The sequence below is a fragment of the Meles meles genome, chromosome 7 (genome assembly GCF_922984935.1).
Source record: "Meles meles chromosome 7, mMelMel3.1 paternal haplotype, whole genome shotgun sequence".
Classification (NCBI taxonomy): Eukaryota; Metazoa; Chordata; class Mammalia; order Carnivora; family Mustelidae; genus Meles; species Meles meles.
Genome location: NC_060072.1, coordinates 3,055,578 through 3,072,265, shown reverse-complemented (window position 1 = coordinate 3,072,265; position 16,688 = coordinate 3,055,578). Strand labels below are relative to the sequence as shown.

Below are 16,688 nucleotides of genomic sequence, written 5' to 3'. Positions count from 1 at the left end.
CAGACAGGGTCAGGACTCTGGTGGAGAATGAGGGCCCAGGACAGGACCAAGGGGACCGAGCGGGGCCACTCAGCTCCGGGGGAAACAAAGCCCCTGAAACCACAGGCAGGGCCATCTGCTTCCACACATCCAGCCCCTGAGCGGTCAGAACGCTGGGTTTTATCAGCTTTCTTGGGTGGTAAAAACACACAAAGTTTAACGCTTTACAATGTTTCGGCGTAGAGTTTGGTGCCATGAAGTACTTCCACGCAGCTGTGCTACCGTCACCCCCGTGGGTCTCCGGGACTCCTCACCTTGCAGAACTGACACCCGGTCCCCAGTAGGCGCCCGGCCCACGGCTGCCCTGCCCCTCCCCCAGCCCTGGCGACCACCACCCTGCTTCCGGCGTCCACGAACACCGCTACCCCAGGATCTTCACTGTCGCTTCCAATACGGCTCCTTTCGTGTCTGGCTTAGTTCACGGAGCACGGGGGCCTCATTCTTCCTCCACGCTGTAGCCCGGGTCCCCCCCCTTTCAAAGCTGAATGTGACCCCACCACTTCCGCTCACCCGTCCGTCTGCCCGTGGACCCCGGGCACCTCCACCTTCTGACAATCGCAAACCCGCTGCCGCGAGTGTATGGACGCCAGAACCCGGTCAAGGTCCTGCTTTTACTTCTGCATCGATATGCGCAAGTGGGATTCCTGGACCCCACCAGGATTCCAGGTTTAATCCTTCGAGGAGCCTCCATGCGGTTCTCTGCAGTGGCTACACCAATTTTCACTCAAAAAAGCACGGGGGTCCAATTTCTCCCCGTCATAGCCCTGCCTTATTTTCTGCTCTGTTTTTGTTTCTACAACAGCCGTCCTAAAGGTGGGACGTGGCACCTCGCTGGGGTTCTGGTTTGCACATCCCGGAGGATGAGTGACACGAAGCCCCTTTCGCGCGCCCGTTGCCGTGTGCACGTCTTAACTGGAAAAACGTCCAACTGAGTGCTTTTGCCGTCTTTCCATCGGGCCGTCTGTTTCTCCGTGGTTGCGCTGCGGAAGTTCTCCATGTGTTCCAGACACCAATCCCTTCCCAGAAACGTGATTCGCGAACACCTCCTGATAGGTTTTAAACGAGGTCATTTCTCGGCACCTGCAATGTTCACAGCGACGAAAAGGCTTCCCGAGACACAGCCAGACCCTCGAGCTGGGTTTCTGCTTTTCCCGTCCTTCACCCACAGCGTGATTCCAGGGCTGGAGTCAGGACGGGGGGTCCTGGGCGATGATCATCCCACCGCCTCATTCCAGGGGAGACCCTGAGGCCCAGAGGGGGTTGACTCGACCAGCGCTGGCTATCAGCACTCAGGGGGCCATCGGGCTTCACTGCCAGGGAAACCCCATACTCTGTCCGACACGGGGATGCATCAGAGCACAGCGAGGGACAGCTGCGGAGTCCAGGGCTGAGCTGGCAGTCTCCAAAGCGGGACTGCCCGGTGGCGGGACAACTTCGCTCTGTGACCACGGTCGTTCACCAGTCAACCCCCTGATGAAAGTCTGTTGCCCCGCGAGAGCTTCTTATCTCCGAATGCTAGCACAGCACGTGACTGTCTGAACAAGCCGCTCCAAGTTTACCCCAACCAAGTGTCACTTTGATGAGACGGTTTTCAAATCCAAAAAAAAACCAAACCCCTGATGAAAGTTTGTTGCCCGGCGAGAGCTTCTTATCTCCGAATGCTAGCACAGCACGTGACTGTCTGAACAAGCCGCTCCAAGTTTACCCCATCCAAGTGTCACTTTGATGAGAGGTTTTCAAATCAAAAAAAAACCAAACCAAAACAAAACAAAACACAAACCCAGAACTGGAAGTGAAAACAGACTATGGGAAAAGAAGGAAAAATTTTGACCAAGGGAAAGAGAGAAGGAGAGAAGAAAGGGAGGGAGGGAGAGAAGGAAGAAAAGGGAAGGAAGGAAGGTTGGTCGATCCCTGGCCAGGAGCATCTGCTCTCGAAGCCGGAGGGCCCCCAAGGACATGGGAGCCAGTTCGCGTGAGCTCCGCAATGCTGTCCACCTCTCTGCTGCCTCTGACCCTGACCACAGCACTGGTTCAGGTCCCTCCCTGCACCTGATGCACGCGGGTCCTGCACTCCACAGTTCCCCGTGGCACAGCTCTGCTCATAGGAGGCCCATAAAGACTCAGGGACAGCTGCCAGGACCCCCTTGCCCTCACTGCGCAGCAGCTGCACCCCTGCTCACCGCAGCGCCCCCGTGGAATCGGGCGTGACACACACGTGACCCACAGCCCTCCGGTTCTGGGTCCCTAGGCTGCTGTCACAACAGCTCCTCATGGCAGGGCTTAGCCTCTGGCCGACAATGGAGCCACCCGTGGTTCCAGACTCGGACCTACCGCCAGGAGCTCTGCAGCCTCAGTATCTTTGCCTGTGAAATGGGCACCCTCATGTTTCCAGCCAGGGGACAAGACAGAGCCTGGGGAGGGGGCACGCACACCCAGGCAGCGGGACGACAGGCTCTCAGACGACCGCCTCCTGGGGTATCATCCTGGCTCTGACGCCAGTCTCCTCCCAGGTGTGCGGAGATCGGACACTGACCCCTGACCTCAAAGCCCCAGGGGAGAGACGGAGGCAGACAGACGGGAAGACCGGAGGCGTGGAGGCGGCGCCGTGCCTTGGAGAGATGAAAGCTCACACGCTCTCAGCAGAAAGGAGACAACAGGCAAGGGGAAGCCCGAGGGCGGGCCAGGGCTGGGACTCAGCATCTCAGGGCCACGCGGGCCGGTCCGCACCTGCTCAGGGACTTGGGGGGACTCACATAGCTCTTGCCTTCTGGGTGCAGGAGGCCACCCCAAGGTCACCGGCCACTGGACCACACTGTCCCCTCAAGGTATCACAGGCGCTTGATGTCCTACACCAAGGCTCTGTTGGTCCCAACGTCCTGCCAGTCCCCTGGCCTCTGCCTCCCGGGCTGGGGTAGGTGGCGGGGTCACAGCACCAAGCCCCTCTCCTGAGTCACCTGAAACGCCTCCAGAGCACACAGACCTCCTCCACTGTCCCGGCGTGCTGGAAGGTGGGGGGAGGCAGGAAGGACAGACGGACACAGAGGAGGGAAGGCCTCCACCAGGCAGTGCAGGAGGCCACCCTCGCAGCTGCACAACCAACGGCCAGGAGGAAAAGTCAGGCCACAGGAAAGGGAGCGGGCGGGGAAGGCCGGCCACTCGGCCGTGTCCGGCTAGCACGGGCGTCCCCAGCGCACCCTCACCACACCCTGCAGGTGGCGGCTGCTAGCCTGCGCCAGGGGAAACTGAGGCACAGAGCCCTCCACCACCTGTTCCAGGCACAGGCAAGGAGTGCCCCAGGGATGGGGAGAGGGAGGGTGGGACCTGGGAAAGCCAGCAGAGCCCCTCAGGGCCAGGAAGCCCCCTCCGCTGGGCCACCTTGAGGCTCAGAAACAGTCCCAACACCCCAAGACCGCAAACCCAATTCATCAACTACCAGTAACCAGGGCCGAAGATCCGACACGGGGGGCGGCGGGGACTGGGGCTCGGCCGGCTCGTGTCCCCTCTGACACTTCCACACGACAAAGCAGGCCGTGTGTCCTTCCCCATCCGCTTCCCGCCTGGAAGGTGGAGCGACTATCCCGTCCCACAAGATCAGTGCAGAAAGCCTGGGGCTTTGCTCGCTGTTCACCTTCGCCAATGGCGTGCCGTGGACACAGCTGTGCAAAAGTAGCCACGGACTCTGTCCCAACAGCCACTGTGGGGGACAAGCCACACTCCACGTGCTTGATGCCTCGACACCCAGTGGCTGACCCTGGGAGCTAAAGGCCGGCACAACCCCTTTCATGGGAGGCCCACGGTCCACAGTCCACCCGCAAGCCTGGTACCATGTCACCAGCCCCAAGAGAGCATCAGAGCGGCCCACAGGCCCCCACCACGGCTGCAGAGGTCGACACAGTGTGTCGGGTTGGGGTGACTGGAAGGAAAGCTTACGCGACACAATCTGCCTCCAAAGTAGTCAAACTGTGTGTGTGTGTGTGTGTGTGTATTTGTTCACATGTGATCCCGTGTGTACACGCACACATGTTCTTGCATGTGACCCCTGCCTGCGTGCACGTGTGTGCATGTTTCCGTGTGCCTGTGTCCGTGCACGCGTGTGCGTGTGAGCATGCGTGTGTGTGCCTGTACCGGTGTCCGTGTGCATGTGTGAGCCCAGGTCCACGTGTGCGTGTTTAAGAAAGAATCATGGCCCGTCTCCAGGACGTCAGGAGGCGCTCCCTGGAGTGACAAGGATGAAGGGCTGGTGATGGGCCCCCCCCACCCCGCCGGGCTCTGGAATGTTCACACCCAAAAAGGGGAACCGATTACCAAGGCATCCGCAAGTCCTTACCTGAAGCAAAAGCGTGAGAATCAGCCATAGGAGTAGAACATTCCCCCGGAGCCAAGCCCCCAACAAGGCACAGAGGGACCCGAAGTGGCGGGTGGGGTACCCATCTTCAGCGTCGGCCTCACCCCATGCCCAGAGTGGGGGACAGACGAGCCGCCGCAGTCTCTGCAGGGGGTCCCTCTCCCAGGCCCCTGGGGCTCAGTCCGTAAACGACCCACAGCCGCTGCAGACCCCAGGGGAAAAGCAGAGGGGGCCCCTGTCATCCCCCACAAACTCAAGGCCAGGTCCCTGACCTTGACAACCTGAGACCCCAACCCTGCCACATGTCCTCGGGTCACCCCCGTGACCCTCCCAAAGCAAACCCACAGAAAGCGGGGGGACAGTCACTCCACCCCTCGGGATCCAGGAACCCTACGGCTTTCGTACAAACCTGCGTGTTCAGGTTACGGGACAAGAAGAAACACCAGAAAACTATGACCCCCTAGGCTGTGAACGGAGAAGAGTCATGCCAGTTCAGAAGATTTTCCACGTGCTCTGCCCCACACGATAAGATCCACTTCTGTTTGCATCCAAGCGCTGGCAGGGAGGAGGCTCGTGGCCCCGAGCCACACAACACACCTCTTGGGGCCTCTGCGGCTGCCAAGCCCAGGCGGCCCCCATCCCACCGCCCCGGGTCCCACGCAAGTTTCTGCTCTCGGGCATCACCGGGAGCAGGTGTGCGCGTCCGCCCGGCCCCGAGAGGGCTGTCCATAGGGGGCACCCGGCCCTGGACGGAGCTTGGGTGTCGCCGGCAAACTGCCAATGCGGGTGGACATCATACTGGGTCTGTGTACCCCCCACCGGCTCCCAAGGGCTCACTGCCTTCGCTCTCCCCACATGTAAACAGTCTCCCTGTCGCTCTAGCTGGTAGGTGGGGCCACCAGGAGACTTCCTGTCGCCAGGTAGCCAGTGCTGAGATGGGCTGCCCTGGCCCTCAGCAGTCCAGGAGCCCCGTGGCCCTGGCCCCTGTACTCCCCCATCACAGGTCCTACGAGTCAAAGAGGAGTAGAACCGACCCTCCCGGGCAGCCCTGTTTACACCCGACATGGCCCCGACAGATACCTCTCTGCCATCGCTGTGCCCCCCTCACTCCCGGTGCCCCCGGAATCACACTGGGTGGACGTGCGCGCAGGCAGAGGGACCGGGCGGCCAGCGTGGTGGTGGTGCGTGCCCGCTGGTCAAGTCCTCCCGCCCCTCAACCCAGCCCGGGTCACTGCCGGCTCCACGTCCCCACAGCCACCCCCCTGCCCTCAGCCTGGCTCCCTCACCCCTGCAAGCCTGTCCCCTGCTCCTCAGAGGGGCTGCCCAGGCCCCCGCTACTCTGGCTCTCGTGGATGCCACCAAGGACTTCCCTTTGGTTAAGTCAAGCCACGTTTTTGCCCCACAGGTGACCCACGGTGGGACCCTCAGCCCCCAGAGCCCCAGACCCCCCAGCTTTTCTCTTGTGTGTGTGGTTACTCCTGCTCCAGCTCCGAGGCCGATCCGTCCCTGCCCACAGGCCACTCCGGCCACGGCTCCTCGAGGCTGTACCACGGTCCCATTCCCCGTCACACGCATCGCCTGCCCTAATGCCCTCACGCCCCTGCAGGCTGGCCACTGACCACCCCCAGTCACAACCACCCTCCCTGTCACTGCTGAGGCCATGCTGACCACCTCCGGCCAGGACTCCAGCTGGCCTCTGCCCAGACCTGCGTGTCCAGCTGTCACAGTGACAAAGGTCAAAGGTTCCCCAGCCGCACGTGGTCTTCTGGTCTTGCCCCCAAGGCCAGACTCCCCTGCAAGGACACCCGGCTCAGGGAGCGTTCCTCCCTGATCTCACCCTCATGCTCCTGGAGCCCATTTTTTCTGGACAGCACAGCCTGAGAGACCATGGCTCGGGAGCCACAGGTTCAAACCTCCACATTGCCCCTGCAAGCAGCTGCCGTCAAGCCTTGGGGGCCCTGGTGTGCTCCTGGCAGGATCACGCCCTGTGCAGATGGGTAGTGCCTGGGGAGGCCCCGGCGCAGAGCACACGGGCCGCTCAAGCACTTCCCCGCCCCACATCTCACCATCCAAGCGCGCAGGCCTGCCTTGTCCCCCCATGCTCCTCAGCCACCCCCATGCTTCCCTCCAGCCTCCCAGCTCACCGCCTAGAGCCACCTCCCCATGGGCAGCTCAGATGCGCCCGGCTCTTCCCCAAATCTCCCAGATCGGACCCCAAACCCTCCGGAGTCGGCCCTCCGCATTGGGGGGTTCCCGCCACACACGCTCCCCTGCCAGGAAGGGGCATCGTGCGCAAGATCGCAGGCCCCACGCCGCCTCCACCACCCTGCATCTCCCTCCCCCCGATCTCAGTCCTGTGTTCCTCTGCATTCGTCCAACCCTCCGTCCCCCGCCGGCGTCCGGGAGAGCAGGGCTGCACCTGGCACACAGCAGGTGCTCAGTGAAAGGATGAGCGCGCTCTTGGCTCGGAGCCGGTGTTTCTGAACGTAAGCTAGCAAGCGACTGTCCCCGGAGCTTCCGAAGGCCCTGCAATGCCCACCCGCTGTGAGAAGCACCCAACTCCCGGGGCACTGGGTGTCACCGCAGAATCCAGCTCTACAGCCACAACGGCTTCAGCTCCCGGTGAGATCCGGAAAGGGCCCTGACACCAGGCATCCAGGCGCGGTGGGACAGCGGCCCACCCTCCACTTCTGGCTCCGCATCCACCCATGGAAAAGTCCCCTCAACACACTGCATGTAGGAGGCAGATGCGCTCTAAAGCTTCACCAGGCCGAGGCGGCCCTAGGCCACGTACTCCCTCCCCACCAAGGGAAACCACAGCCGATCTCTGAGGCAGACTCCATGCCCAGCATAGAGCCCGACGCAGGGCTCGGTCTCAAGACCCCGAGGGCAAGAGCTGAGCTGAGATCAAGGGTCTGGTGCTCAGTCGACGGAGCCCCCCAGGCGCCCCGAGGTTGCCCGATCTCACTTCACCGCGGTGCCCCAACTTCCGGCGCATCCCAGGGACACGGGTCATTCTTACCCTGCACACGCCACGTTCTCGCATCCACGGGCCAGCAACACCCACGGACGTAGGGCCGTTTCCCACCAAGTGCCACGCTCGGCCGTGCACAGCGTCTGGCCCCAGCCCCACGGGCACACGCACGTTCCGGCTGGATTGAAGATGCCGATGGGACGAAGACCTGACGTCCAGAAAGATTGGAGGGAAACATGCGGTGCTTGAAGGTCCCACTGGGCTGGCGGCCACACCACTTTGAAAAACGCAAACACGGCTTTCATTACAACAGCCATAAAAAGGTCCCGATCACAGAATTTTAAACCTCATTCAAAAACCGTCACATAGAGAAGGAGCATTTTGGGGGGCTGGCTGTCCTCCAAACACTGGCCGTTATTCTAATGTGCCTATTTTTTCATTCAAAAACATTTTCAAGCGGTGTTCTGACCTCGGGTGCCTGTGTAAATCCATCGGTATCATCCACTTACGGTCAAAACGTTCCCGCTAAACGACACCCCTGGTCTGGCAAAAGGAAAGGCCCTCCTGGTCCCCGGGCCCCCCCAGGCTGCTCTCTCCTGGAGCCATTCCCTCCTGCCCCCCACCCCCGGCACAACCCTCCCCCTACAGGCCCTTCCCCCAGCCCTCCCCACTGCACACTCTTCCCTCCTGCGGGGCTCTCCCCTCTGCACAGTCCTCCCCCTGCAGGTCCCCCCCCTGCGCACCCCTCCCCCCTGCCTGGCCATTTCACGCCCTCCCCCCTGTGCACCTTCCCAGCAGCCTCCTCTGCTGGGGACCTGCTGGCCTGGCGCCCACAGAACCACTCCATCCAGCACCTCGAGGGCGGTAATAAGGCATCGGAGGCTTTAGGGCACGGCTGTAAATCCCAAAAACCCAGTAACACTTCAATGAAAACAGGGCGTGAGTCCCCCACAACAGCTTTCTCCATTGTTTCTTTACAGAACCTAAGAACCCACCCTGGTTCATTCAAAGACTGATCTCGGGCTGTTTTGTTTCTACTCCACACTCTGCTGTCTGGAATCACAGATTTTACGTTTCCGGCCATTGGCTTTGCCCGAGCACTCAACAGCAGTCAAGGGGTGAGGGTCACAGCGCACCCCGGTGTCCCCCCCCAAACCTCAGCACAGACTCGGCACTGAGCGAGGATTGGGCGCTGGAACGGTCAGCCCGGCAACACATTCCTCCAGAATTTTCCTCCAGAATTTTCTCGCAGGCAAGGATCGTAACGGCGCTCACCTCCCAGCCACCGGAAGGGTGCGTGTCTGTGTTAAGTGCACGGGTTTATAAAGCCACCTGCTGTCAGATCGGAACACAGCGAAAGGGAAACACCTATTCCTGGGGGACCCCCCAGAAGGCCCAGTGCCCGAGGGGCAGAAACATTATGTCGGCCCTGGGTCACCAAGACCACTGAGACAGTCCCCCACATGGCATGGATCCCCGGCCCATCTTCGACTGTGGTCCCGGCCGGGGGCCCTCCAGGTAGGCAAGCCAACTCTCAGTAACTCTCCTCTGGGGGATGAAATCCATCCTAAGCCTTGTTATCCGGCTGCCACAGGGGGGCCCACATTCCTGACGCCTCAGACGCACACAACATCCTTGCTTCCACACGCACTGTTCCCACGAAAGCCCCCTGTGTCCCCTGTGCAGTCAAAACCCCCGGGTGTTGCCAAGTCGTTTCGCACCCGCTGTTTTCCACTGTGTCGTACCCAGCGTGCAGAGCAGTAGAAGGAACAAAAACCGGGCAAACCCAAGTGGGGATTTAGGAAGGAAACGATTTTTGGTATCAGGTCATTGCTTGGCATACCCATGACCCCGCTAACAACTTCCCCCTAAGGGCCTCTTCCGTATCCCCTGCACATGTACACGACCCCACAAAACCTACAAATGCACCTGCGGAGAGACTGTGCCGCCGAAACCCTTGCGAAGGATCGCATCACTGCAAAACTGGACCTGTGAGTTCCGGATCTCACAAGCAAACAACTGAAACGGGAACCCATTTGCCACCCAACCCTTGGCGTCTAACGACTGATAACCAACGGTGAAAACAAAACACATCAGAGAATTTCCTTTTTAATTCTCACAGAGCTCCCGCGGTGACAGTGTTGTAATCATTTACTGTTCAACTAAGTCAGCCAAAACACTGACTCAAACAACCCAGGAACAAGCCTTTCTTGGTGATGGCTTGGTCTCATCATTAAGGGCACCTGTCTGCACCAGCCGACCCTGCCCACAGGCGGGCCCCCTTAAGGAGCCTCTGTGTCTCCCAATTCCCACGCCCTCTATAAGTCCCCTCCCCCCGGCCCTGGGGGCCCCGCTTGGCACTCAGGGGTCGGCGGCATGGGGCACAGCATGAACTCTTTGCTGCCGGGCATTAGGCTGACGGAGCCGAGACCACCTTGCTCGTCTGCGCACCTCCAGCCCCAGAGGGGGCCCGCTGGATTCCCACACCGGCTCCACCACCAAACTGGGCAGGCCTCTCAGTAAGACCCAAATTACAAGCCCGTGTCCAGGAGCAGAAGCCAAGATCAAACGAGGCTATGCTTTTCAAAGCGCTCCCAGACAGACGAGCACACATAAGCGGGATTGTTATTATCTGCAGGAGACAGAAAAGAGACACCACGGGAACCAACTGCCGCCCTATTACAGGGTGACTCAGGGAACCATCCAGCAATTTCCATGCAGCACACCGGGCGGGCAGTGACCTTTGATCTTTCCAGACAGGCAGAGGGCTGACCACAGAGCGGTACCAAGCAAACCAGACAACTCAGAGAGCCCTGCAGACCAACTTTTCATAGCACAAACGGGAGACACAGCCCGAGGAGGAAAGCGCCAAAAAAAAAAGAAAGCCCCGGTCTTGAACTTGAGGCAGCCCGGGCCTGCTCCCAGCAAAAGTGCTGAGGGAAGCAGTGCCGTACCCCTCCCACTCCCTTGGCCTAAGTGGGGAGCACGTCCCCAGCTCACGGCCCCCACCCTCCAACCGGAGTCCACAGATCCCCCAAGAGCTGCCTGGGCCCTGCCCAGATGCGCCCCGGCTCGTCAGGCGGGCCCCCGGCGGGTCCCTGCGGCTCTCGGGGCGGCCACTCACCAGAAACAGACACCTCCATGAGCGCCTCCAGCGGCCGGTTGTTGTCCAAGTCCCGGCTGAGCTGCAGCTCGCCGGTGGCCGGGTCCAGCAGCAGCAGCTGGAGCTCATTGCCCTGCAGGAAGGTGTAGTTGAGGCTGTCGGAGAGGTCGGGGTCGTGCGCCGGGATGCGGCCGATCACGCCCGTGGGGAAGCTGTTGGACTTATTGGTGACATAGTTGTTGAAGAGGATCTGGAAGTCGGGCAGCACGGGCGGGTTGTCGTTTTGGTCCAGGAGGCGGACGCGCACGGTGGCCCGGCTCACCAGCGGGGCCGAGGTGGCCTGCACCACCAGCACGTACTCCCGCCGGACCTCGAAGTCCAGCTCGGACAGGGCGCGCAGGTCGCCGCTCAGCAGGTCCAGCTGGAAGACCTCGGGCACGTTGCCCTCCACGATCTGATACATGATCTGGGCATTGGGGCCCTCGTCGGGGTCACTGGCTCGAATCCTGGCCACCACAGACCCCACGGGGCTGTTCTCCTCCACAAACAGCTCCAGCTCGTCCCTCTCAAACACCGGGGGGTTGTCATTAATGTCCAAGACGCTCACCTGGATGTCCACTGAGGCACTGAGGGGCGCAGGGCTCCCCCGGTCCACAGCCAGGGCCCGGAGGCTGTACACCGCCACATTCTCCCGGTCCAGGCGGCGCTGGGTGCGGATCACGCCAGACGTGGGCTCGATGTAGAAGTCCCCGTCCCCGTCGTCCCCACCCTGGAAGGTGTACAGCAGGCGGCCGTTGGGGCCCGAGTCCCGATCGGTGGCGGAGACCTGGAGGACGCTGGTGGACGGCGGCGCGTCCTCGAAGACGGAACCTTGGTAGAAATCCCGCAGGAAGCGGGGCGCGTTGTCATTAGCATCGAGGATGAGGATCTCCAGGGAGGTGGTGTCGGACTTTTGAGGGATGCCGTTGTCCCGGGCGGTGATGGCCAGGGTATAGGCGGCCTGGTCCTCGTAGTCCAGCTCGGTCATGGTGTAGATGGTGCCCGTGTCTGGGTCGATGCGGAACTGCGGGACAGGGTCCTCCAGCACGTAGGTGATGCGAGCGTTCTCGCCCGTGTCCTCGTCGGTGGCGCTGATGCTGGCGACGGAGGTACCCACCAGCCGGTCCTCGCGGACACTCACGGTGTAGTGCGAGCTCTGGAAGACCGGCCGGTGGGTGTTGGCGTCAGTGACGTTGATGAAGACCTGAGCGGTGTGCGAGCGGGTGCCATCGGACGCGGTCACGGCCAGCACGTACTGCCGCTCCTGCTTGTAGTCCAGAGGCAGCGCCAGGGTGATGAGGCCGCCGCCGCTCTGGCTGCTGAGGGCAAAGCGGTTGCGGGTGTTGCCGCCGGTGAGCTGGTAGGTGATAACACTGTTGGCGTCCCGGTCACGTGCCCGCAGCGTCAGCACGCTGCTCCCCACGGCGGCGTCCTCGTTCAGACGCAGCTCGTACGCCGGCTGCGCGAATACCGGGTCGTTGTCGTTCACGTCCAGCACCGTGATGGACACGCTGGCCGAGGAGCTCATGGGCGGCGAGCCATGGTCCACCGCCTCCACCCCGAAGCTGTAGTGCTCCACCGCCTCGCGGTCCAGCTCCGCGCACACGGTGATCCAGCCCGAGCTGTTGTGGATCTGGAAAGGGAAGTCCGGGGGAGAGGCAGGGTCCTGGGACGCAGGCCCGCCACCCCCGACGGAGATGGAGGCCGTGTCCACCAGCCGATAGCGCAGGCGGGAGTTCTCCCCTGCGTCCGCGTCCACCGCCTGGATGTGCAGCACCGAGTGGCCGAGGGGCACGTTCTCTAGCACAGCTGCCTGGAAGGGGCTGCTCACGAAGATGGGGGCGTTGTCGTTCACGTCCAGCACCTGCACCAGGACCAGCCCCGAGGAATTGATGAGCGGAGGCCGGCCCCCATCCTGCGCCTTGATGCGCAGGGTATACTCCCGGATGGCCTCGAAGTCCAGCGGGTTGATGACGTCCAGGCTGCCGCTCAAGGAATGCAGGTAGAACTGCCCCTTCAGGTTGCCGCTCACGATGCTGTAGTGGATGGCCGCGTTCTGCCCCTGGTCCCGATCGGTGGCCTGCACGCGCAGCACAGGGGTGTTGACAGCCACGTCCTCGCGCACCTGCACGACATAGCGCTTCTCACTGAACTGGGGGTAGTTGTCATTCTCGTCTTCCACCACGATGTGCACCGTGGCGGTGGCACTGAGCGGGCCTGGGTTGCGGCCCTGGTCGTTGGCCTCCACCAGCAGCTGGTAGGCGGCCGCCTCCTCCCGGTCCACCGCCGCCCGGGTGCGCACCACACCCGAGCGCGCATCGATCTCAAAGACGCCGCCCGCGCCCTCCAGCAGGCGGTAGCGCATGTTGGCGTTGGAGGGCGCGTCTCCGTCGGTGGCACGGATGGTCAGCACCTCGTAGCCCACCTCGAGGTTCTCACGCACGCGCTCACGGTACTCGGACTGCTCGAAGACCGGACTGTGGTCGTTGGTGTCGCTGACTGTGACGGTGAGGTAGGTGGCGGCCGAGCGCCGCGGTGAGCCGTGGTCCACGGCGCTCACCTTGAGCACATGCGTGTCCTTGGTCTCGCGGTCCAGTGCGCGGGCCGTGCTCACCGCGCCCGTGGCGGCGTCGATGAGGAAGTAGCCATTGGAGCGTTCATCGAACAGGGCCTCCATCTGGTAGCTCAGGCGCCCCGCCTCGCCCTCGTCCGGGTCGTGCGCGCGCAGCTCGATGACCGTGGTGCCGGCCGGCTCGTTCTCGGGCACGGATACTTGGTAGCTAGGCAGCGGGAACTGAGGGGTCGTGCTGCCGCCAGCGCCCCGCCGAGCCCGCCGCGCCGCCACCGCCCCGGCCTGGGGCTGGGGCTGGGTCGGCGGCGACAGGGACAGCGACAGCGCGGGGGAGGGCGTCCCCGCGGCCGCCTCCAGCGCCAGCTCCACCTGGATGGCGCCGGCCCCGCGCCGCAGAGCGCACAGCAGGCGCAGGCGGGCCGAACCCCCAGGCGACAGGCAGACGGATCGGCGTGGGCAGCGGGGCCCGGGGTGCGGCGGGCACCCACAGGCGGGGAAGGTGGTCAGGACCGCGAGCGCCGAGTGCAGCGTGGCCCCGCCACTGTCGCCGCCAGGGGCCGGGAAGCAGAGCACCGCGCCGGGCGCCGGCACCGTGACCACAGCCCGCGCCCGCAGCTCCGCGCCGGTGGCCGGTGGGCGCCGAAGCCGGACGCCGCAACCCGGGCCGTGCGCGCGCACCCTCAGGCGGAGGCTCAGGACCGTCGGGGCGCCGCGGGCAGCCAGGCGGACGAGCAACGGCAGCGGGCGGCCCCCCAGGCGCACGCAGCCCCGGGGCCCCGCGCCCGGCCCGCGCCGCCGCCCCGCCAGCCGCGCGTCTCGGCTCACGTCCAGCAGCTCCCGCAGCGCCCGCGGCGTGCGCGCGGCGTCCAGCGCGTAGGTCCAGCCCGGCCCCAGGGCAAGGGCGCGGGCGCCGCCGGGCACGCGCAGCTCCCAGGCGGCCGCTCGCAGCCCCAGCGCGGGTAGGGCGGCGGCCGCGGCCAAGAGCAGCAGCGCGGGCAACACGGGAGGCGGCGGCGGCGCCATGGCCCGGAGCCCGAGCCCGAGCCCGAGCCGGGCGCCCGAGCACAATCCATGCACCCGGCGCGGCTCCGCATCCACCCGGCGCGGCCGGGGGAGGGCTCCTGCGCGCCCCGCGCCGGGCCCTCGGGGCGGCTCGCGCCCTGCCTCCCCGGGGGCCCCGGCAGGGACACCGGCGGCCGCGCTCCCGGGCTCCCCCGCAGCTTCCACTTCGAGAGCACTTTGCGAAAGTTTGCGAAGTTGGTTTCAAGATGGCTCCTGTGCGCGTCCCGGGAGGCCGCCGCGCATCAACCTGCCGTGGCGGCGGCTGCCGGCGGCTCCAGGTGGCTCCCGCGCGGGCTCAGCCGGGCGGCGTGGGAAGCGGGGCGGGCCCGGGACAGGGCGGGGGCGGCGCTCCCGGAGCCCGCGGGGCCGCACCGCGCCGCTCAGACCCCGGCGGCCGGCTGCTGCCTGGGCGGTGCGCTCGGCCGCTGCCCCCTCGGCCCGCGCTCTCCCCGCCCCCGGCCCAGCTGGGCCCCGCCCCCGGCCCCGCCGCGCATTGTTCAGCCCCGGGGGGAGCCGGCCCGGAGGTGCGCGCCGGGAGGATCGCTATGGAGACGCGGGGGCGCAGCCGGGGGAGGCCGGGCCCACTCCCCCGCGGCCTCCCCACCCGACCTCCCCGGGGGGCGGGGCCGAGGGAGCCGGGCCGGGAAAGGCAGGGCAGGGGGGCCCCCAGGCGGCAGCTACCGGTGGGGCGGTGGCTCTGCGGGTCCCGGGCGGGGCGCGGCCCGAAGCACCCCCACCCCCACCGCCGCCACCACGCGGGCAGAATTGGATCCGCGGAGAGCGCCGAGCGGGGCCGCCGCGCAGGTTGGGCGCGGGAGGGGAGAGGGCGGGCGCCGAGGTGCCTGGGAGGGGGCCGCATGGCCCGCCCCGGGTCGGGGACCGCGGCAACGGCTGGAGGGAGGTCACACGTTCACAGCACAATGCGGGAGGCTAAAGTGCTTCACCCCGACAAAACTTGGAAATGCCATTGGCAACTAACCGGATTCGGGTCCCACGGAGTTTAAAGCGCACCTTTTCAACGGAAAGGAAAACAGCCCGCGTTGACATTTAGGATTTGGAGTGGGGACATTGGAGGGACCAGCCCGAGCGTTCGTGGACGCGCGCGGTCCGGGTCCGGGGACCTCCTGGCTCCTTCGGAAGCGCCGCGGCCGGGAGCGGAGAGCCACCTGCGGGCGGTTTAGAAGTGTGGCAGCGCCCCTTTCCCCGCCTCCCCGCGCCGGTCGCCTTCGGGGACGAGCCCGGGGGAGGGAGCTTTGGAGCTTTGGAACTGACCTCCGCACCTCAGCCTTCTGCGGGAAACAGATGGAGATGGGGGCTTTAGAACTAAGTGGAACCCCCCCCCCGGCCTCCTGCGGAGCACGGTTTGAAGGGCGGGGTTAGGACTTGACACCCCATCTCCCCAGGGACTTTAGGACTGTGCCACCCCAGGGCGGGAAGATGCACTCGCCCCTCCGTAGAGCCCCGGGCGCAGGGACCCCACTCCTGTCCCTCGCCAGTCCCTGGAGTCTCTTCCTCCAAGAAGGCTCCACAGGGTCGATCCAGTGGAAACGCTGGGTGAGAGATGTTTCAAGCAGGTCCTTTGGACCCGGGAGGTTCCAGCCTCTGCATTTCCAACCTGAGGGCAAAAGGTGGGGGGGGCGGGCAAAAAATCAACTCAAACAATATTGCTCAAAGTTACGAGTTAACAATGTCTTTAGGCTAGAGCCAAATATGAGCATTTTCTTCCTATTAGCAAGACTTAAAGAGGTGGTTATTAGCCTTAAAGGTAGATTTGCTTTAGGATCTTTTAATCTGGGAGTTTCCACTGGCAAGCCCTTTCCCGGAAAGGAGTATGGGAGGGAGGGGAAGGAAGGAGACAAGTTCATCCTTCAAGGGTGACTGTCCAGGACATCCTGGGTCTGTCCTTCCTCTTGGTCCGGGAGGATCAAAGGGCAGGAGTTTGACGGTGGGGAGGGCTAGGAGGCCCCCGAGGCCAGAAGTCCACAGTGGAAAGCTCCAGGCCAGGGTGGGGGAGAGTGGGGGGACTCAGGCCGGAGAGAGCCCAGAGTGCCTCTCTCAACAGGACTTGAAACAGGTTGGGCTGGGTTTACATAAACAAAAGGTTCTGTTACACTGTGCTTGCTGGTTTTTGAAAATTCAGATGCAGTGACGGAGTTTGGGTGTGGGCATGCCTTCCTGGAATTAGACACCTGCGGGCTGCGAGGTAACAGCGGGACTGGGCTGGGCCCCTACCTGGGCCACTTCCTGGTCCCAGGGACTGGAGAGGGAGGGACACACGGACAGATCTCGCTAACTTGATGTCCCGGTAAAGGCCAAGAGACACTGCTGTTCCAGTCCCATACGGGTCCAAAGCAGGCCCAGACTGCGTGTTTAGGAACGCACACCAACGGGGCAAAGATTTGGGAACTGCAAGGGGGTGACCTGAGCCAGGTCAGGAGGAGCGCTGGGGAGCAGGGGGGCGCGAGGGGTCGTGGAGGGTTGGCTTTGCGATCACACACTGAACTCCGCCCATGGCGGAGTTCCTCTGTGCTCCAGCCCTGTGTCCACCAACGAG

At 63.8% G+C, this 16,688-nt stretch overlaps 1 protein-coding gene across 2 annotated transcripts in view; it reads right to left on the bottom strand.

The window, feature by feature from the left end:
• Positions 1-14,466, bottom strand: part of CELSR1 (cadherin EGF LAG seven-pass G-type receptor 1) — a 132,656-nt gene extending 118,190 nt beyond the window's left edge. For both annotated transcript variants that reach the window (XM_046010584.1, XM_046010582.1), the window contains exon 1: positions 10,483-14,466. In XM_046010584.1, coding sequence (XP_045866540.1) covers positions 10,483-14,095 — 3,613 coding nt within the window. In that variant the 5' untranslated portion in view covers positions 14,096-14,466. The remainder of the gene's footprint in view (positions 1-10,482) is intronic.
• Positions 14,467-16,688: the final 2,222 nt, after the last annotated feature.